This window comes from Heptranchias perlo, chromosome 33 (assembly GCF_035084215.1).
Source record: "Heptranchias perlo isolate sHepPer1 chromosome 33, sHepPer1.hap1, whole genome shotgun sequence".
In the NCBI taxonomy this organism is placed as follows: Eukaryota; Metazoa; Chordata; class Chondrichthyes; order Hexanchiformes; family Hexanchidae; genus Heptranchias; species Heptranchias perlo.
The window spans coordinates 24,157,790-24,179,805 of record NC_090357.1 but is presented as its reverse complement, the minus strand read 5'-3'; the positions used below and the strand labels follow the sequence as shown (position 1 = coordinate 24,179,805).

The following is a 22,016-nucleotide window of genomic DNA, read 5'->3' as shown; positions in this document are numbered from 1 at the left end:
GTCAGTAGTTTCTGGGATTTGACACCTTTTTGTAAATGGTTGTGTCTTGTAGTCACCATGAAAAAAATCACAGCATCTGGAGTCAACATTGGGCCAGATATCCTCCTGCTATTACTGCAGTGCTAGTCTGCAATTCAAAGGCAAAATATGCATTTTAATTTGTGACTTGCCACAGTGATTGAAATATAATGGTAAGAAATACTTGCAGTTACATAGGTCCTTATCATTATCTTAAAGTGCTTCACACAATTTGCTTTTGGAGTGCAATGAATATTATTATGTAGACAATAATATTCACTTAAAATGATCTTCTGGCCAAGTTAAAAGCCAAGTCAAAACTCTTGTATCGAAAGCAAAGTGTGTTTGTATATAGAATCTCCCTTGAACCTGCACACACAGCCAGGATTGTGCTCCATTCAGACTGTGGGTTCATTGGGGCAGTTTATTTAAGGACTTGGATTCCCGAGCGGATTAATTAACAAGGCTGAGTCAGGAAACTCACAGCGGTTAATTAAATATCCATTTAAATGTGTTGTACCCGTGCACTTAAGATTTCACACAGGAAGGAACTCAAGAATGATTAGACTGAGGGGAAATAATCTGAATACATGAAGCCATTTCATTCAGCATTAATATCATGAATTGGCATTGGTTTCCTTAGAGACCAACATGTTAAGACACAGGGTGCATCATAATCTAAATATAGAAAAATTCCATCTCCATCACTGGAAGTGCTGGCCAGGAGATTGGTTGGAGTAGTGGGTGACGACTCATTCAGTATGACCTCCGTGGCTGAAGGGCGTTCAGCAATTGAATTGCAAAAATATCAGATGAATTTTTGTGGCATCTTATAATGTCAGTTTATGAGCACCCAAGGTTACATTGGCCATGAACACAATGCCGAGTGCCGCATTAAGATGATAGGGTTAGGATTACTTTTTCTTTGTTTTGTTCTTGTTTCGAAACTGGTACTAGGTGATACTGAAAACACTGCAGAGCTGTTTCCTGTACTATTCTGGGACCTTCCCTTGTATCTAGCTCAGACTGATCTAACCCTAACCCCTTTCTTCACTCTGAGACTTTTCAATAAGAGTTCTGGTGTTTTTAGTCCATTGCCTAGTGGGCATCAGTCAACACCACAGAAAATGGCATGAAATTCTTCATAGTTCGCTCTAGTGGTCTTGCTCAAGGGAAGCAATATGATGGGAATTGACGATTTATACACTCAGAACCACCAGTGAGTGTCACAAAACCATCAAGGAAGTGGGATAGATCACTAGGACTGTATACGATTTGGAGGATCTCATGATATTACCAAGGATTTTAAAAAATAAAATGTTTTAAATCTTCCTTCCTTTTCTGAAGATGCTGCCTCATGAAGGGTACAGCTCCATCGCCACCTTGCTATTCTAATACTTCAGCCAAGCAGCAATTCCTATCCTCATCTACACGGGGCTTTTCAAGAGAAATCAATGGACTCCGATCAGGAGCTGCAATCCTTGGCTGATTTTTTCTCTTCCTTAGCCAAGGACCACTGTGGCCAAATATACCATCCACCCCAGCCACGATCAAATCTGGGATCTGCCATTCTGACTGGATCAGTATCACATTACGTAGCTCAATTACACAATGAGCCATTTAGCCACCCAAATATTAGGGCAGATTTTCCCCTGTGGGCACCCATTGGATTCCCAATGGGCATGGCACAGCTGAGGTGAATTTACACAAAACATTGGTGAGGCCACAGTTTGAGTATGGTGTGCAGTTTGGACACCCCATTATAGAAAGGGCATTAAAGCCATAGAGACCGTACAGCATAGATACACCAGGATGATGGCAGAGATGGAAAACTATAGTTATGAGGAGAGACTTGAGATATCGGGTCTATTTCTACTGGAGCAGAATAGGCCAAGGGGAGATTTAACGGAGGTTTTTAAAATTATGAAGAGTTTTGATAGAGTGAATAGGGAACGATTATTTCCTCTGGTCAGGGAGCCAGTGATGAGGAGTCATCAATTTAAAATTGTTACTGAGAGTGAAGAGAGAAGCTCGAAGAAATTCCTTAATGGAGAAGGTTGTTGCAATATGGAATGGTTTTGCCACAGAGAGTGGTTCAGGTGGGGATCATTGCATCTTTTAAGGGAAAATTTTTGAAGCAGTGGAAGATACAGATACAAGTACAGAGTAGAGCAGTGGGATTAGTTTAGGATTGGTCTAGAATAGTGCTGGCACAGAATCAATGGGCCAGATGGCTTCCTTCTATGCTGTAAACATCTATGGTTCTAAGCAGGAGAACACAAATTTACTGCCTCAGGCCATTTACATGGCTGCCGGGGGGAGGTGGGGCGGAGAGGGTAGGAAGTGTCTAGCCATGATGCTCCAGCCATCATGAGTGTGGGACAGGCTTGATGGACCAGCTGGTCTTTTCCTGCCTGTCAATTTTGTATGTTCACGCGTGCACAGCGCGGGTGGACTCCAGGTACAGGCCTGACCACTGGCTGGGCCTTGTGCCCGAAATTTGGACAGGAAAATGGAGCATAGCTGCAGGCCTGAGAATGCTATAGCTGTGTTCCTGGCTGTTGTTACGGGGCCGTTATGGCTGCTACTGTAGAGGCCCTAAAGCCTTTAGATTGTTTTGGGAGGGAGTGGTTGTTAAAAGAAAAATTGGACACTTTCCTGCTTATTTTTTGGCCTGGCCAGGGACCCCTGCAGACCCTCCGGTCCACACAGATCCTGGGGCAACCCCTCGTACCAGGTTGCTTCAGGTATCCTTCTGCTGAACAATTGTATCTAGAGCAACATGCGGTGGGGGTGGGAAGCTGGGAACATTGATCCCACCTCATTAAAAGGGTAATACTGAGCCTGTATCTACTACAGGTGGGGACCTAGTTATGTCAGGTGGGAAAGCCCAGGAAATCCTGGAGCAGTGTGGAGCAGAGGGGAGGGGGTGGGGCAGGGACATCATGTAACATAGATCCCTCGGGCACAGTGAAGAGAACGATTTAGCCTTTCATATCTGAGGCGCCTTTGTGACTAGTTGGTTGGAACCAGATGCCCCGCCCTTCATGATCCCAAGGAGTAATTCCGACTTTGTTGGTGTGGCTGTAGCAAAGATGGCAGCTATTTGTCCAGCACCCAACTTTAATGGGCTAAAGGGAGATTAACGGAGGATAAGTAAACAGTGACCAACTCATTCCTCAGTGAAACTGGGAGTGTAACTTCAACCTAAACTGAGGGGATTGAGTCAGCCTGCCGTTTTGCATCCCATTCTCCCTCCCTCCCACCTCCCCACCGATTTTCGATCATTGAAGTTCAATGGAAAATAAAACGGGGCCGGGTGTAAAATGGGCGGCCAATCCGACCCAATCCTCTCAGTTTCCCACCGGGCAGGTTAGGTTAAAATTGTCCTCTCTGTGACCTGGTGCTGATGTACCGGGTTCAGAATCGGGCAGCAGAATTTTAGATGAGCTCAAGTTTATGGAGGGTGGAAGATGGGAGGCCGGCCAGGAGAGCATTGGAATAGTCGAGTCTAGAGGTAACAAAGGCATGGATGAGGGTTTCAGCAGCAGATGAGCCGAGGCAGGGGCAGAGACGGACGATGTTACGGAGGTGGAAGTAGGCGGTCTTGGTGATTGAGTGGATAATACGTCTTGCAACAGGCAGCAGTTTGAGAGCAGGTTTGTCAAGGATAAACAGACCAGGGAAAGACTTTCTAAGATCTTCGTTGGTTAAGCAGCTAATTCACTTCACCATCTTTGGGTCCTCATTACTATTCCTGCTGAGACCTTGCAATTCTTGCCACCCCTGAACACTTGTGACACCACATTCAGCATCCACCCAAACCTCACATTTCACACAGTTCTTTAACTTCTTAGCACAGGAACAAAAGCATCTCCCACTGAATGTGGAGCAACTTATTCATTAGAGATTTCTTGTTAGGTGTTCGACCATTGGAAAGAGCCTGCATCTGTTGTGATCTGTAATGACTGGGGCAGCTTTGTGCATTGTGGAATCCCAGCAGCAGTCACAGCGAGTTCCCTATCTCCGCCTGGCTGTCAAGGCAGGCTGCCTAGCTAGAGAGGAGTTGGGAGGTTGTCTCATGGCTCAGTGTAGTGGGGTCCTGAGCCATATGCACCAGGTAGGTAACAGGTTGAATCCACATTGCCTGTAGGGAGAGCTCATAAAGAAAAGAAAGACTTGCATTTATATAGGGTCTTTGACAACTTCAGGATGTCTCTGATGGCCAATTAAGTACTTTTTGAAGTGTAGTCACTGTTATAATGTAGGAAACGTGGCAGCCAATCTGCACACAGCCAGGTCCCACAAATTGCAGTGTGATAATGATCAGATAATCTGTTTTAGTGATGTTGGTTGAGGGATAAATATCGGCCAGGACACCAGAGAGAGCTCCCCTGCTTTTCTTCAAAATAGTGCAATAGGATCTTTTACATCAACCTGAGAAGTCAGACAGGGCCACTGTTAAATGTCTCATCTGAAAGACGGCACACCTCCGACAGTGCAGCACTCCACTGGAGTGTCAGCCTAGATTTTATGCTCAAGTCTCTGGAGTGGGACTTGAACCCACCACTGTCTGATTCAGAGACAAGAGCGCTACCCACTGTGCCAGAGCTGACACCTTAGCTCAACCGGGTCAGCAAGGGAGTACTGCAATTGGCCTCAGCACTGTCAGCTAGCGAGGGAATCCCAGGCCAGGGCTGCTGCTCTTGATCATTATCCAGTAACGACCTGAAAGTGTAAATGTGTGGATGGCTAGTATGGACAGATATGAGACTATACTGCGATGCCCCCCACAGTCAAGTAGCTTTTAATGACATTCTCTGTAGAAGCTCACACATTAAGAATGGCCACTTTGGCCATACATCAAAGAGAGACGATGGCTCCTGTGGAACCGTAGCCCAGTGTGAGTCAACTCCTTAAAGTAAGGAGGGAAACAAGGGGAAGGAGGCAGAATAAATGACCAGAAGCAGATCTGATCTGTGGCACAGTGACATCCCGAACTATGCCATTTCACCTCTTGTCTTTACAAACTAGATCTATAACCCAACACTGCTGCTCCTTATAAAATCCAGCAACTCTGGATAAAATTATAACAAATCACATCAGTGAGACAGTGAGTAAAAATCCTGCTGAGAATATCTTTCTCATTTCCTCCTAGTTTCAATCACCTTTTTTTAAATGACATTTAAAAAATTTGGTCAGTCCTTACAAGGCAAGAAATTAATTGTACTCGTGGTGATAGGAATTTCAAGGCACGGTTAACTGCTGCTTGTGTAATCAGTTGGAGTCGCTTGGTTTGCCAAGGCAACGACACCTAGCTGGGGACAGATTGGTTGATAGTGGACAAACATCTTCAGAACCCTGCCTTCCAGCCTTCTGCATTTCAGTTGCACCTGCGTGAGTTTCACAGGTTCGCAGAAGGAGCTGTGATAGTAAAGGGAACAGAGCCGGGAGTAGCAGTCCTGGTCCCATCTCTGGTTCCCGAGTGCAGTGCTCCACACCCTTCACCTCCTTCACACCCAGTCAACAGGAAATGGGATCAGCCTCCTCCTCTGCCCATGTACCAAAAGTTATCTACCTGCAGAAAGACAACAATCCACACAAGGTACTGTCTCTTTTTCCGTAGTATTCTGTCATTTTCTCCCCCTTCTGAAAGTGGTGATTGGTGTTGAGATGTGATTCGTATTGAGATATTGTGGCCTGATGCATATTGAGGCCTGATGCATATTGAGGCACAAATTATACTGAGGCACATATTTGTTAGACATGTTGGAGCATTAAGAGTTAATAATCAAATTGAACTGTATAACTATAAGTGGTCATGGAGCAACAGGCTTTCTAGGGATAACAGGAGAACAGTGGGGTACCTATGTGCGTGGGGGGATGAGTTCTGTTCCGCTCCAGATGTCTGATTATCAACTACAAGGAATGCCTGTGCAAGGAGATACTGACTGAAACAGCATCGACCATGAGTGATTAATGTATAACTTCAGTGATTACTGTAATAAATACAGGCAGAGGGATCAATTAATCATTGTAGAGAATGGATGTCTGTTACAATTTAGTTAAATAAGTTGTCTTTGGGAAGGTCCGAGAACAGGAAAATCATCAAGTCTTATCTGTGAAGTGTACTTCTGTAGTGAACAACTAAAATATAAGGAGGGGTTTCCAGGGTTAGTTGGAGAGCTGATGCGAGAGAAACCCGGAGTTACCCTTTGTACTGTATGGCCTGGTCACCTATGCTGTACAAATAAAATCTGTTCCATATACTCAACTGTGTCGTGAACATCTTTCTCGGAGTGTGTTGCTGTGAACCATAGAAGGAGGGAGGTTGACTAATGGTTGACTCGACAATATTGAGGCGTGATTCATGTTGAGACCTGATTCGTATTGAGACCCAATTCATATACGGACCCGATTCATATGTGACCAGATTCATATTGAAACCGATTCATATTGAGACGTGATTCATATTGAGACGTGATTCAGATTGAGACCCGATTCGTATTGAGGCGTGATTCAGATTGAGACCAGATTCATATTGAGGCGTGATTCATACTGAGACCAGATTCACATTGAGACCCGATTCATATTGAGGCCAGATTGATAGTGAGACCCGATTCATATTGAGACCAGATTCATATTGAGACGTGATTCAGATTGACACCCGATTCATAATGAGGTGTGATTCATATTGAGACCCGATCTCATATTTACACCCAATTCATATTGAGGCGTGATTCATATTGAGACCAGATTTATATGGAGACAAGTTTTCATATTAAGGTGCGATCCATATTGAGACCAGATTCATACTGAGGCGTGATTCATATTGTAACGTGATTCATATTGAGACCTAATTCATATTGAGGTGTGATTCATATTGAGACGTGATTCATATTGAGTCCAGATTCCTACTGAGACTCGATTCATATTGAAGCGTGATTCATATTGAGACCCAGTTCATACTGAGGCCAGATTCATATTGAGACCAGATTTCATTTTGAGGCGCGATTCATATTATGACTAGATTCATATTGAGGCGTGATTCAAATTGAGACCCAATTCACATTGAGACCAGATTCATCTTGAGACCGGATTCATATTGAGACCCAATTTCATATTGAGACTAGTTTTCATATTAAGGCGTGATTCATATTGAGTCCAGATTCACATTGAGGCCTGGTTCATATTGAGACCAGTTTCATATTGAGACCAGTTTCATATTGAGGTATGATTCATATTGAGACCTGATTTATATTGAAGCGTGATTCATATTGAGGCATGATTCATATTGAGACCTGATTCATATTGAGGTATGATTCATATTGAGACCTGATTCATATTGAGGTATGATTCATATTGAGGCGAAATTCATATTGTGACCACATTCAAATTGAGGTAAGATTCATATTGAGACATGATTTATATTGAGGCGTGATTCATATTGAGGCCAGATTCATATTGTGACCAGATTCATATTGAGGCATGATTTGTATTGGGACATGATTCATATTGAGGGGTAATTCATTGGGACATGATTCATATTGAGGGGTAATTCATTGGGACATGATTCATATTGAGACCAGGATTCATATTGAGGCATGATTCATATTGAGACCAAATTCATATTGAGACCTGATTCATATTGAGACCAGTTTTCATATTAGAATCATAGAAGTTTACAACATGGAAGGGTTGTGAATCTTTGGAATTCTTTACCCCAAAAAGCTGTGGAGGCTGAGTCATTGAATACATTCAAGGCTGAGTTAGACAAATTTTTGATCAGGAAGGGAGTCAAAGGATATGGGGAAAAGGCGGGAATGTGAAGTTGAGGTAAAAATCAGATCAGGCATGATCTCATTAAATGGCGGAGCAGGCTCGAAGGGCCAAATAGCCTACTCCTGCTCCTATCTCTTAAGGTCTTATGGTCTCTTACCCAATTTAGTCTCTTACTTTCCACCAAAATGTACCTCGCTATTATCTATATTGAAATTAATTTGCCATTTACAAGTTTGTTAAAGTCTCCTTGTATTTTGTTGCGGTCTTCCACAGTATTAACTTCTCAATTTGGTGTCATCTGCAAATTTTGATATTGTACTTCTGATTCACGTGTCCTGATTCCTGATATTGAGACCTGAATTCTGATTCAGGTCTCAATATGAATCATACCTCAATATGAATCATGCCTCAATATGAATCACGCTTCAATATAAATCAGGTCTCAATATGAATCATACCTCAATATGAAACTGGTCTCAATATGAATCAGGCCTCAGTATGAATCATACCTCAATATGAAACTGGTCTCAATATGAATCAGGCCTCAATATGAATCAGGCCTCAATGTGAATCGCGCCTTAATATGAAAACTAGTCTCAACATGGCCCTTCGGCCCAACATGTCCATGTCGCCAGTTTATACCACTAAGCTAGTCCCAATTGCCTGCACTTGGCCCATATCCCTCTATACCCATCTTACCTATTGAGGTGTGATTCATATTGAGACACTATTGATTTTGAGGCCAGATTCATATTGAGACCCGATTTCATATTGAGGCCAGATTCATATTGAGGCCAGATTCATATTGAGACCCAATTCATATTTAGACCCGATTCATATTGAGGCGTGATTTATATTGAGACCCAATTCCTATTGCGACCCGATTCAAATTGAGACCCGATTCATATTGAGACCTGATTCACATTGAGACCTGATTCATATTGAAGTGTGATTCCATGGACACAGGTTGTCCTCTGGTTGCCTGCCCAAGAGAACATTCTTCACACCCAACCCTAGACAGTGGGCGTTTGCAGGCTCTCTAACTTTGGAGGGCAACACAACTGAAGTTAATTAAGTAAGCACAGCTGAGAAATCAAAGCTGGGACCTTCTGATCCTAATGACGCAGGACTACAGGTGCTGATTTTACCTGCTGTGCTACTAGAAGGAACTCAACATAACATTGTTCTGGTGTCAATTCACTCAAAATCTTGAGAGCAGCATCGTTAACAATCTGCATGTGGCCCAGTGGTGAATCAAAGACAACTTTAAGATATTTAAGATAGAAAGTTGGGAGATAATTGATAAACTAGTCAAACTTAGAGAGGATAAAACTATTGGTCCAGATGGGTTGCATCCACGCATACTAAAAGAAGCAAGGTAAGAGATAGCAGAGGCACTGGTACATTTATATATATATATATAAATTCAATAGAAAAGGGAATCGTGCTAAAGGACTGGAGGACAGTTACTTTTATTCCTATATTTAAAAGGTGAGGTAGAACAAGTCCAGGGAACTATAGACCAGTTAGCTTAACGTTGGTGATAGGAAAGATAAAGGAATCTTTACACAAAGATGTAATAGAAAAACATCTCGAAGTCGAAAATATAATAGAGTAGTCAGCACAGATTTCAAAAGGGAAGGTCATGCTTGACCAATATTGAATTCTTTGAAAAAGTAACAGAAAAAGTAGACAAGGGTAATGTAGTAGATTTAATATATTTGGATTTTCAAAAGGCCTTCAATAAGATACCGTATAGTAGACTCATGACTAAGGTCAGAGCATGTGGAGTCAGGGGACAAGTAGCAGAATGGATAGCAAACTGGCTATAAAACAGAAAAATGAGATTAGGGGTTAACGGTAGTTACGCAGACTGGCGAAATGTAGGAGGTGATGTTCCACAGGGATAGGTGCTGGGACCACTGCTGTTCACTATTTGCATAAATAGAAAAGAGAAGACTGAGGGGTGACCTGATAGAGGTCTTTAAGATTATGAAAGGGTTTGATAGGGTAGATGTAGAAAAGATGTTTCCACTTGCAGGGAAAACCAGAACCAGGGGCCATAAATATAAGATGGTTACTAATAAATCCAATAGGGAATTCAGGAGAAACTTCTTTATCCAGAGAGTGGTTAGAATGTGGAACTTGCTTCCATGAGGAGTAGTTGAGGTGAATAGCATAGATAGATGCATTTAAGGGGAAGCTAGATAAGTACATGAGGGAGAAAGGAATAGAAGGATATGTTGATTGGGTTGGATGAATTAGGGAGGGAGGAGGCTCGTGTGGAGCATAAACACTGGCCGAATGGCCTGTTTCTGTGCTGTAAAGTCTCTGTAATTCTATGTAATAAATGATTTGGACTCGTGAATCGGAAGTCCAATATCAAAATTTGCAGATGACACCAAATTGAGCAGTTAATACTGTGGAAGACTGCAACAAAATACAAGGAGACTTTAACAAACTTGTAAATGGCAAATGAATTTCAATATAGATAATAGCGAGGTACATTTTGGTGGAAAGTAAGAGACCAAATTGGGTAAAAGACCATAAGACCATAAGAGATAGGAGCAGGAGTAGGCTATTTGGCCCTTCGAGCCTGCTCCGCCATTTAATGAGATCATGCCTGATCTGATTTTTACCTCAACTCCACATTCCCGCCTTTTCCCCATATCCTTTGACTCCCTTCCTGATCAAAAATTTGTCTAACTCAGCCTTGAATGTATTCAATGACTCAGCCTCCACAGCTTTTTGGGGTAAAGAATTCCAAAGATTCACGACCCTCTCGGAGAAGAAATTCCTCCTCATTTCCATTTTAAACAGGCAATCCCTTATTCTGAGACTATGCCCCCTAGTTTTAGATTCCCCCATGAGGGGTAACATCCTCTCAGCATCTACCCTATCGAGTCCCCTCAGAATCTTACATGTTTCAATAAAATCTCCTCTCATTCGTCTAAACTCCAATGAGTATGGACCCAACCTGTTCAATCTTTCCTCATAAGACAACCCTTCCATTCCCGGGATCAACCTAGTGAACCTTCTCTGAACTGCCTCCAATTTCCTCCCTTAAATAAGGGCACCAGAACTGTACGCAGTACTCCAGGTGTGGTCTCACCAGCACCCTGTACAATTGTAGCATGACTTCCCTGCTTTTATACTCCATCCCCTTAGAAATAAAGGCCAATATTCCATTTGCCTCTGGATTACTTGCTGCACCTGTATGTTGACTTTTTGTGATTCATGTACGAGGCCACCCAGATCCCTCTGTACCGCAGCATTTTGTAGTATTTCTCCATTCAAATAATATTTTGCTTTTTTATTTTTCCTTCCAAAGTGGATGACTTCAAATTTTCCCACATTATATTCCATCTGCCAAATTTTTGCCCATTTGTTTAACCTGTCAATCTCGCTTTGCAGACGCTTTGTGTCCTCATCGCAACTTGCTTTTCCAACTAGGTAGAGAAGCAAAAGTGCAAAAGAGATTTACAAGGATGATACCAGTACTGAGAAATTATAAGTATCAGGAAAGACTGATCAGGCTGGGGCTCTTGCTGAGAGGTGTCCTGATAGAGGTCTTTAAAATTATTAAGGGGTTCGATAGGGTAGATGTAGAGAAGATGTTTCCACTTGTGGAGAAGTCCAAAACCAGGGATCATAAACATAAGATAGTCACCAATAAATCCAACAAGGAATTCAAGAGAAACTCAGAGAGTGGAACTTGCTACCATATGGAGTAGTTGAGGCGAATTGCTTTAATGCATTTAAGGGGAAGCTAGATAAGTACATGAGGGAGAAAGGAATAGAAGGATATGTTGATAGGGTGAGATGAAGTAGGGAGGGAGGAGGCGCGTGTGCAGCATAAACACCAGCATAGACCAGTTGGGCCGAACGGCCTGGTTCTAATCTGTAAAAACTATGTGAGGAGTTAAAAGCTTTACCACACCAGGGAACACGCTAATATACAAATTAAAGCTCTGAGATGGGCCCAGGCATGTTAAAATTAATGGCCATCTTTTTGTGGTGTGAGGGAGGGGGCTTGTCAGCATTCAGTCTCTCTCTCTCACATTAGCTCAGTAATACCGTGTGTATTTAAGTTGCCAGTCTGTCAGCTGTAGGGAGCAGCATTGCACCATGATGGGTTTATTGTAACTGAGACTATGGGCATGATTTTATCTCGGAGCCGGGTATCCCGCGCGTTCTTGGATATTCGCGTGGGGAACCCAGAAGCAAGTTGAGCGCATCACAATCTGTGATCGCAACTCGATTGAGTATTTGTGCTTCTGGGTTTCCCACTTTCTAGGCAGCCAGATTGACAGGCTGGCTGGCTGTCGGAAGGGAAAGGAGCCGCAGATCAGAGAGTGGGGCAGGGAGAGAGAGAGAGAGATCGTGGGCCCTGGAATTGGAGTTGGGGGGATGTGGATGACATCAGGGGGCCCAGCCAGCATCGGGATTGGTGGGGGGTCCAGCATCAGGATTGGGAGGTCCAACATTGTTGGGGGGGTGGGGTCCAGCATGGGAGGATGGGTACAGCATCGGGGGGAGGGGGGGTTTGGCCAATCACGGTCATTTTGTTGGGCCTGAAAGAAGCACTCCTCCAGCTCCGGACACTCACCTCATGGATCTGGCCCCTCCCGCCTGCTTTCACCTGACGTGAATCGGAAGTGATGGGAAACTTCATTTTACTTTTGTAATACACAAAATATTAAGTACCTCAACTAGTTCAATGAGGTACATTGCCCCTTTAAGTATCAGCCCGCTGGCTTTAAGTGGGGTGGGACTTCCTGGTGCCTGTTGTGCAAGCACATCTAAACCTGCCTGGGTCAAACCCTGAAGTGGACGCATTGGAGCCGGGATGTGGTCCCGCACCAAAATGCTGTTATTTTAACCTCCCGCCAGCCCCCAACCCACCCGTTCTTGGGGGTTAAAATCACCCCCTGTGTCCTGGGCAGCAGACCCATAACTTACAATAGATAAAATGAAGTGCAACAGTTTTATATCCTGAAGTCTTGCTATGCTGATGGGTCTGCTTAAGAATCACAATGGGTAAGGAGCAGCTTGAAGATAATGGTTTGTTATCATGCTCCCTCGATGGTTAAATGTACTTCGTCTTCACCGCATAGGTGGTAATCTGACGGAGCAGATCGTTCGCCCGCCTACCTGTTATAAAACCGGTCCGTTGTTCGTTCCAAATTACCACCTCTGCGGTGAAGATGAAAATTTAACCTGCTGTCCAGTATGGTACTGAGTAATATCAACCACAGAAGTCCCAGGTGCGATACCTAGTCTGCGTTGAGTTAGCTGATCTCAATCAAGGCAGTAGTGGAGGTTCCTACAATTGGCCTCAGTGTCCCTGGACTAGGGAGGGATGAGAAATCATCCAGGGCTCCAGTTCCTGACTGCTATCCAGTGACTCCTATTGCGAAGTGTGTGTGTGTGTGTGTGTAAACATCAGCTGAGGAAAGGATCAAAAGGATCAATGATACAATGCCACAGACGAATAGTCAGTTGACACACACTGTGTAGGCTCCCAAGATCACAAGATACCTATAGATGGAGAAGGCCCTTTGTCCCATCTTAATACATCAATTCAGAACAACCTACATCTAGTTTTTTCTTAGATGATTCCATGGTTTTCACCTCTACCATTCTGCCCGGTGTCCACTCCAAGTGTTAATCATTCTCAGCGTGAAGAAGTTTGAACCCATGTTCCCTTGTCCTACTCCCACAGTTTAATTTAAAGTAATATTCCATTTTTTGTACCTTTACTACCTTATACACTTCTACGAGATGATCTCTCAGACGCCTCCTTTCCAGGTTGAAAAGCCCAGGCCTCTCCAGTCTTTTCTCATAACTCAGATTCCTGATACTACGGATCAGCCTCGTGGTTCTTCTCAGTACTGCCTCTAGTGCTTCAATATCTCCCTTGTTTCTCACTAACCAGACCTGGATGCAGTACTCAAGGTGCTGAATGACCAGAGCATTGTACAGTTTGATCGCGACTTCCTCTGGCTTATATTCTACTATTTTGGCTTATGTAGTTCAACATTAAATTGACCTTTTTGATTGCAGCTCTGTACTTGCACATGTTGAGCATCACGTCACTCAGAGCACTGTGCACAATTCTGGACTCAATATTTGCAAAAAGGATATAGAGGCACTGGAGAAGGTGCAAAAATGATTTACAATGATGATGATACCAGAACAGAGAGGTTATAACTATCAGGAAAGACTGAACAGGCTGAGGCTCTTTTCTCTAGAAAAGAGAAGACAGAGGGGCGACCTGATAGAGGTCTTTAAAATTATGAAGGATTTGACAGGGTAGACGTAGAGAAGATGTTTCCACTTGTAGGGAGTCCAAAACTAGGGACCATAAATATAAGATAGTCACTAATAAATCCAATAGGGAATTCAGGAGAAACTTCTTTACCCAGAGAGTGGTTAGAATGTGGAACTCGCTACCACAAGGAATAGTTGAGATGACTATGGTAGATGCATTTAGGGGGCAGCTGGATAAGTACATGAGGGAGAAAGGAACAGAAGGATATGCTGATAGGGTGAGATGAAGTAGGGAGGGAGGAGGCTCGTGTGGAGCATAAACACCGGCATAGACCAGTTGGGCCGGATGGCCTGTTTCTGCGGTGTAAAATTCTATGTATTTTTATGTAATTAAGATTCCCAGGTCACTTTCAACTTCATTCTTAGTTATTTCAACACCATTCATGAGGTCACTGAGGATGGGGAAGGAGAAGCATGAACAGGACTGTGAAATGCAGAGGGTGGGGGAAGAATGCCCTTTAATCACTGTGTCTAACATCTAAACAAATTTAAAACAACCAGATTTAGCAAAAGAGACCAATACACAATCACAATAGCTTGCAATGTCTCTGCAAAAAATGAGGGAAAGTCGCTGCAATATTTGCTGGAATCTTCTGCTGGAAAATGATAAAACTTCAGCTTAACTCGTTGTTGGGGGGGGGGGAGTAATATAATTACCATAGCAACAGGAAGGAAAAGGTGGCCCTCTTGCTCTCACTTCCACTAAACCTGAAAGATCTCCCTCTGTGTTTCTTTTTTCTGCTCCCTACTGGCCGGTTTAGAGCAGAATAAGTGAAGGACCTGAAGCAAAATCATTTGTGTGTCGTGATTTCGGGTCTGACGTTTTTTCCTTCTTTCTCCTGAAGCTGCTGACTCTTACTGGGGCACAGTTCCACTGATACCTCATTCAAATAGCCTTTCTTCGCATGTGACTGGCCAGGCTGTATTACCATGAGGGCCATAAAAGCCAAGGCCAACATCCACACATGGGAACTTTCCTATCTGGTTCACTGGATGACAATGGGTAGGAGGGACCATGGCTGATCTTTCTCTTCCCTATCCCAGGGGTTGCTGAAGCCAATTGTAGCACCTGATCTACCATTGAAGCTGAAATAATCTAGCTCAGCACAGAGCTGTGGTTGGTCTGTATAGTGCATGTCCACAGATCCCTAAAGGTAGCAGGACAGGTAGATAAGGTGGTTATGAAGGCATATGGAATACTTTCCTTTATTAGCCGAGGCATAGAATATAAGAGCAGGGAGGTTATGCTAGAAATGTATAAAACACTAGTTAGGGCACAGCTTGAGTACTGTATACAGTTCTGGTCACCACATTACAGGAAAGAGGTGACTGCACTAGAGAAGGTACAGAGGAGATTTACAAGGATGTTGCCAGGACTGGAGAATTTTAGCAATGAGGAAAGATTGGATAGGCTGGGGTTGTTCTCTTTGGAACAGAGGAGGCTGAAGGGTGATTTAATTGGGGTGTACAAAATTATGAGGGGCCGAGATAGAATGGATAGGGAGGACCTATTTCCCTTAGCAGAGAGGTCAATAACCAGGGGGCATAGATTTAAAGTGATTGGTAGAAGGATTAGAGGGGAGCTGAGGAAAACTCTTTTCACATAGAGGGTGGTGGGCGTCTGGAACTCACTGCCTGAAAGGGTGGTAGAGGCAGAAACCCTCAACTCATTTAAAAAGTACCTGGATATGCACCTGAAGTGCCGTAACCTACAAGGCTACGGACCAAGTACTAGAAAGTGGGATTAGGCTGGGTGGCTTATTTTCAGCCGGCGCGGACACGATGGGCTGAATGGCCTCCTTCTGTGCTGTAAATTTTCTATGATTCTATGATTCTATGAGTTCAGTAGCACACTGGGCCAAGAATTTACCAGCAGAGACAGTGAAAGGCATTGCCCACATTCGTTACACTTATAAATTCATCTCAGCAGGAGCCGGTTGGGACCCGGTGGAGTCCAGCCCACATTTAATTGCGCTGAGTTTCCAACGGGGGCCTTTCAGAACGTTGCCAAGGGACAGAAAAAACTTTTCATGCCCCATTCCCTGTCATTTATTCTGTGGCCCTAACCAAAGTGTAACACTCTCTCTTGTTTGCAGGTGATGTTCAGCAGACACTGCAGACCCAGTGACATTAAAGAGCTGCTGTGCACAACTGTTGGGCTCACCAGGTCAGTCAGAGAAATCAACTATTACATCCAGTCTGGTGAGAGGCACTGGGGTTGGAACTGCTGTGCTATATCAGTGATGATATTTATTAACTCGTTTGAATAAAATTGCTTTATGATGGAGGCATCACCTGAATTATTTTAAACTGGTTGATGCCATCACTTAAATAGGAAACAGAGGAACAGGTTAATGTGCTCAGCTGTGGCTCAGTTGGTAGCATTCTTGCCCCTGAGTCAGGAGGACGTGGGTTCAGAGTCCCACTCCAGAGACTTGAATACAAAATCTAGCTGACACTCCAGTGTAGTACTGAGGGAGTGCTGCATTGTTTGAAGTGCTGCCTTTGGATGCAATGTCTCGTCTGCCCTCTCAGGTGGACGTAAAAGATCTTGCAGTGCTATTTTGAAGAAGAGCAGGGGAGTTATCCCCGGTGTCCTGGCCAATATTTATCCCTCAACCAACATCACTAAAAACAGATTGTCTGGTCATTATCACATTGCTGTTTGTGGGAGCTTACTGTGCACAAATTGGCAGCCACGTTTCCCACATTGCAACAGTGACTACACTTCAAAAAATACTTCATTGGCTGTAAAGCGCTTTGGGACGTCCTGAGGTTGTGAAAAGCGCTATAAAAATGCAAGACTTTCTTTTATTACCAAAATTACACAGCTCTTTTTTATTCATTCATGGGATGCAAGGCCAGCATTTATTGCCCATCCCTCATTGCCCTTGAGAAGGGGGTGGTGAGCCGCCTTCTTGAACCACTGCAGTCGTGTGGTGAAGGTTCTCCCACAGTGCTGTTAGGAAGGGAATTCCAGGATTTTGACCCAGCGACGATGAAGGAACGGCGATATATTTCCAAGTCAGGATGGTGTGTGACTTGGAGGGGAATGTGCAGGTGGTGTTGTTCCCATGCGCTTGCTACCCTTGTCCTTCTAGGTGGTAGAGGTCGTGGGTTTGGGAGGTGTTGTCGAAGAAGTCCTTGGTGAGTTGCTGCAGTGCATCTTATAGATGGTACACACAGCAACCACGGTGCGCTGGTGGTGGAGAGAGTGAATGTTTAAGGTGGTGGATGGGGTGCCAATCAAGCAGGCTGCTTTGTCCTGGATGGTGTTGAGCTTCTTGAGTGTTGTTGGAGCTGTACTCATCCAGGCAAGTGGAGAGTATTTCATCACACTCCTGACTTGTGCCTTGTAGATGGTGGAAATGTTTTGGGGAATCAGGAGGTGAGTCACTTGCCGCAGAATATGCAGCCTCTGACCTGCTCTTGTATTCATGTGGCTGGTCCAGTTTAGTTTCTGATCAATGGTGGCCCCCAAGATATTGATGGTGGGAGATTCGGTGAGGGGAGGTGGTTAGACTCTCTCTTGTTGGAGATGGTGATTGCCTGGCACTTGTCTGGTGCGAATGTTACTTGCCATTTATCAGCCCAAGCCTGGATGTTGTCCAGGTCTTGACAATTTCATGTGGGCACGGACAGCTTCATTATCTGAGGGGTTGCGAATGGAACTGAACACTGTGCAATCATCAGCGAACATCCCACTTATGACCTTATGCTGGAGGGAAGGTCATTGATGAATCAGCTGAAGATGGTTGGGCCTAGGACACTGCCCTGCGGAACTCCTGCAGTGATATCCTGGGGCTGAGATGATTGGCCTCCAACAACCACTACCATCTTCCTTTGTGCTAGGTATGTCTCCAGCCACTGAAGAGTTTTCCCCCTGATTCCCATTGACTTCAATTTTACAAGAGCTCCTTGACGCCACATTCGGTCAAATGCTGCCTTGATGTCAAGGGCAGTCACTCTCACCTCACCTCTGGAATTCAGCTCTTTTGTGCATGTTTGGACCAAGGCTGTAATGAGGTCTGGAGCCGAGTGGTCCTGGCGGAACCCAAACTGAGCATCGGTGAGCAGGTTATTGGTTAGTAAGTGTTGCTTGATGGCAGTGTCGACGACACCTTCCATCACTTTGCTGATGATTGAGAGTAGACTGATGGGGCGGTAATTGGCCGGATTGGATTTGTCCTGCTTTTTGTGGACAGGACATACCTGGGCAATTTTCCACATTGTCGGGTAGATGCCAGTGTTGTAGCTGTACTGGAACAGCTTGGCTAGAGGCGCAGCTGGTTCCGGAGCACAAGTCTTCAGTACTACAGATGGGATGTTGTCGGGGCCCATAGCCTTTGCTGTATCACGTGGAGTGAATCGAATTAGCTGAAAACTGGCTTTTGTGATGGTGGGGATCTCGAGAGGAGGCCAAGATGGATCATCCACTCGACACTTCTGGCTGAAGATGGTTGCAAATGCTTCAGCCTTGTCTTCTGCACTCACGCCCTGAGCTCCGCCATCATTGAGGATGGTGGATGTTCACGGAGCCTCCTCCTCCTGTTAGTTGTTTAATTGTCCACCACTTTTCACAATTGCATATGGCAGGACTACAGAGCTTTGCTCTGATCCGTTGGTTGTGGGATTACTTAGCTCTGGCTATGGCATGCTGCTTCCGCTGTTTAGCATGCATGTAGTCCTGTGTTGTAGCTTCACCAGGTTGGCACCTCATTTTTAGGTACGCCTGGTGCTGCTCCTGGCATGCTCTTCTACACTCCTCATTGAACCAGGGTTGATCCCCTGGCTTGTTAGTAATGGTAGAGTGAGGAATATGCTGGACAATGAGGTTATAGATTGTAGTGGAATACAATTCTGCTGCTGCTGATGGCCCACAGTGCCTCATGGATGCCCCATCTTGAGCTGCTAGATCTGTTCTGAATCTATCCCATTTAACACGGTGGTAGTGCCACACAACACGATGGATGGTGTCCTCAATTTGAAGAAGGGACTTCGTCGCCACAAGGTCTGTGCAGTGGTCACTCCTACCAATACTGTCATCGACAGATGCATCTGCAACAGGTAGATTGGTGAGGACCAGGGTCAAGTCGGTTTTTCCCTCGTGTTGGTTCTCTCATCACCTGCTGCAGGCCCAGTTTGGCAGCTAAGTCCTTCAGGACTCGGCCAGTAATGGCGCTACTGAGTCAATCTTGGTGATGGACATTGAAGTCCCCCACCCAAAGTACATTTTGTGCCCTAACTACCCTCAGTGCTTCTCAACATGGAGGAGGACTGATTCATCAGCAGGAGGTTTCCTTGCCCATGTTTGGACCTGACGCCATGAGACTTCATGGGGTCCAGAGTCAATATTGAGGACTCCCTGGGCCACTCCCTCCTGACTGTATACCACCTCTGGTGGGTCAGGGCATACCCAGGGATGGTGATGGAGGAGTCTGGGACAGTTGGCTGAAAGGTCTGATTTATGAGAGTATGGCTATGTCAGGCTCTTGCTTGACCAGTCCGTGAGACAGCTCTCCCACTTTTAGCATAAGTCCCCAGATGTTAGTGAGGAGGACTTTGCAGGGTCGACTTGGTTTGCCTTTGTCATATCCGATGTCTAGTGGTCCGTCCGGTTTTATTCTTATTATGTCTTTTGGTAGCAGGATTGTACAATTGAGTGGCTTGCTAGGCCATTTAAGAATCAACCACATTGCTGTGGGTCTGGAGTCACGTATAGGCCAGACTGGGAGGTTTCCTTCACCTAAAGGGGATTAGTGAACCAAATGGGTTTTTATGACAATTCAGTAGTTTCATGTTACCAATACTAGCTTTTTATTCCAGATTTTATTTAATTAACTGAATTTAAATACCCCAGCTGCCATGGTAGGATTTGAACTCATAACTTCAGATTATTAGTTCAAGCGTCTGGATTACTAATCCAGTAACATAACCACTATGCTGCCGTACCCTTATATTAATGCAACTTTATCATGTTCTCTATCTGTGAGACAAGCAACAATTTAAACATGTGCTAATTGATTCACTGCAGCCACAGACCCCAGTTCTTGAAACAACTGGGGTAATTCTGAAGAAAGAAAGAAAGAACTTGCATTTATATGGCGCCTTTCACTACCTCAGAATGTTCTAAAGCTCTTTACAGTTAATGAAGTACTTTTGAAGTGTAGTCACTGTTATAATGTAGGAAACATGAAGCTTTACACGGTCACAGCCGTGTGTATTGGGGAATCTTGGTTATGAAGCCTATGATTTTCTGCCCAAGCCCGGAAAATCAAGGGCAGTGTGCCGGCAATTTTTCGATGTACAAAGAGACAGGCGAGGATTCCTGCTGGCAGTGCGAACTTGGAAAATCAGTCTAACAAGTTAACCGAACACGTCTATGATCTGTTGATGGAGGTCCTGCCTCTTTTCTCTATTCTGTCTTGCTGTTTAGGAACACCTTGATTATGCTCATGGATCAAGACAATGCTATCATATCCATAGACCCAACTATGCCGACTAACTCGCCAAGGTATGATTGTTTGAGCTTTTACGTAAAGGTTTTCCCCCAAAGTGATGCTAGAGTGGCGTAAACTTTACACAGTCACAACCAATGGAGGACAATCAATATTGTGACAAGGCAGTGTTATAACTAAGCTACACGAATGACAGGTTCTCCAGCCCATTACCTCAGTTTTCAGCTTAAGCCAATCTGAAAATGCTCTAATATTGAGCGGACTCAATGTACGTCCAAAAATGTGATGCACGTTCTTCACCGAAGGGGAAATGAGGACCTGGCCTTGTGCATCGCGTGTTCCTTGACCCATGTAACCTCTCTGTAATGGAATGGTTTCAAATACATTAAGAAGCATGGAAGTCACAAAAGTAACAGTGAACGTGTTCTTAAAGAAAATAAAGCATTTTATCAAGACAGTGCTATAAGTACATCAGCACTTCCAATTGTATTCTTTGAGGAACTCACAGTTACGTTCTGGATCAGTGCACGAATCAAAGTGAGATGGTCTCAGGTCATCTCCAGACACTGCATCAAATTATTGAGCTGGATGCCGCTCTGTAGAAGTAACCATCTTTGCAGTGTCTGGGGATTTTCCTGCTTAAATCTCTTGAATAGACGTGTTACTAGAATAGAGAATAAGACGCCATAGTAACAATAACAACCATTAATGTTGTAAATCAATCTATGGCATTTCACACAGGGAGCCAGGACAGGTAAGCAAAAGCTTGGTTGAAGAGATGGGTTTTGAGATGGCTTTTTAGGGTGAGGCAGCAGCACAGAGTAGGACCAAGATGGCTGGTTTTCCTGATTGCAGCCAGCAAACCAATCTTGCAGTGGGGGTCTCAAACAAGGCGTTAGGCCACTTATTTGTGTATGCAAAGGGCCTAACCCCCGTTTCAGGTGTGGACACTGTTCGCCAATTTTTTGGCCTTTATCAAAATGGCAGACGGCGCACTTCTGGCTCGTAATGAGCATGTGCTTCCTGCTCTCCATATTGGAGGCTTAGGAGGGTGTTTAGCGGCCGAATTGCTAGGCCCATATCTTCAAAAGGACATTGAGGGGAGGTTCAAGAAAGAGTCAGAAGTATGATTTCAACATTATGAGAGATTGGAGATAGAAAGAAAGAAAAAAGAAGGAACTTGCATTCATATAGCGCATTTTACGACAGGACATTCCAAAGCACTTTTGAAGTGTCATTGCTGTTGTAATTTAGGGAAACGAAAATAGTAAGAGATTGATGGTAAATAGGAAAAAATTGTTTGCACTAGTTGGCAAATCAGTAAGAAGGGGGCATAGACTCGGGATTAACACTAGAATGGGTAAGTCAGAAGAATTTCTTCAACCAAGGGTTAATAGAACATTTTTGGTATGTTCTTCTCATGGG

General features: G+C 44.2%; 1 protein-coding gene across 1 annotated transcript in view; it reads left to right on the top strand.

Moving 5' to 3' along the window:
- The first annotated feature begins 5,551 nt into the window (after window positions 1-5,551).
- LOC137301327 (high affinity cGMP-specific 3',5'-cyclic phosphodiesterase 9A-like) overlaps window positions 5,552-22,016 on the top strand; it is a 48,438-nt gene continuing 31,973 nt past the window's right edge. Inside the window, exons 1-3 of the mRNA XM_067970776.1 lie at window positions 5,552-5,623; window positions 16,230-16,300; window positions 20,570-20,647. Of these exons, the coding sequence (XP_067826877.1) occupies window positions 5,552-5,623; window positions 16,230-16,300; window positions 20,570-20,647 (221 nt within the window). The remainder of the gene's footprint in view (window positions 5,624-16,229; window positions 16,301-20,569; window positions 20,648-22,016) is intronic.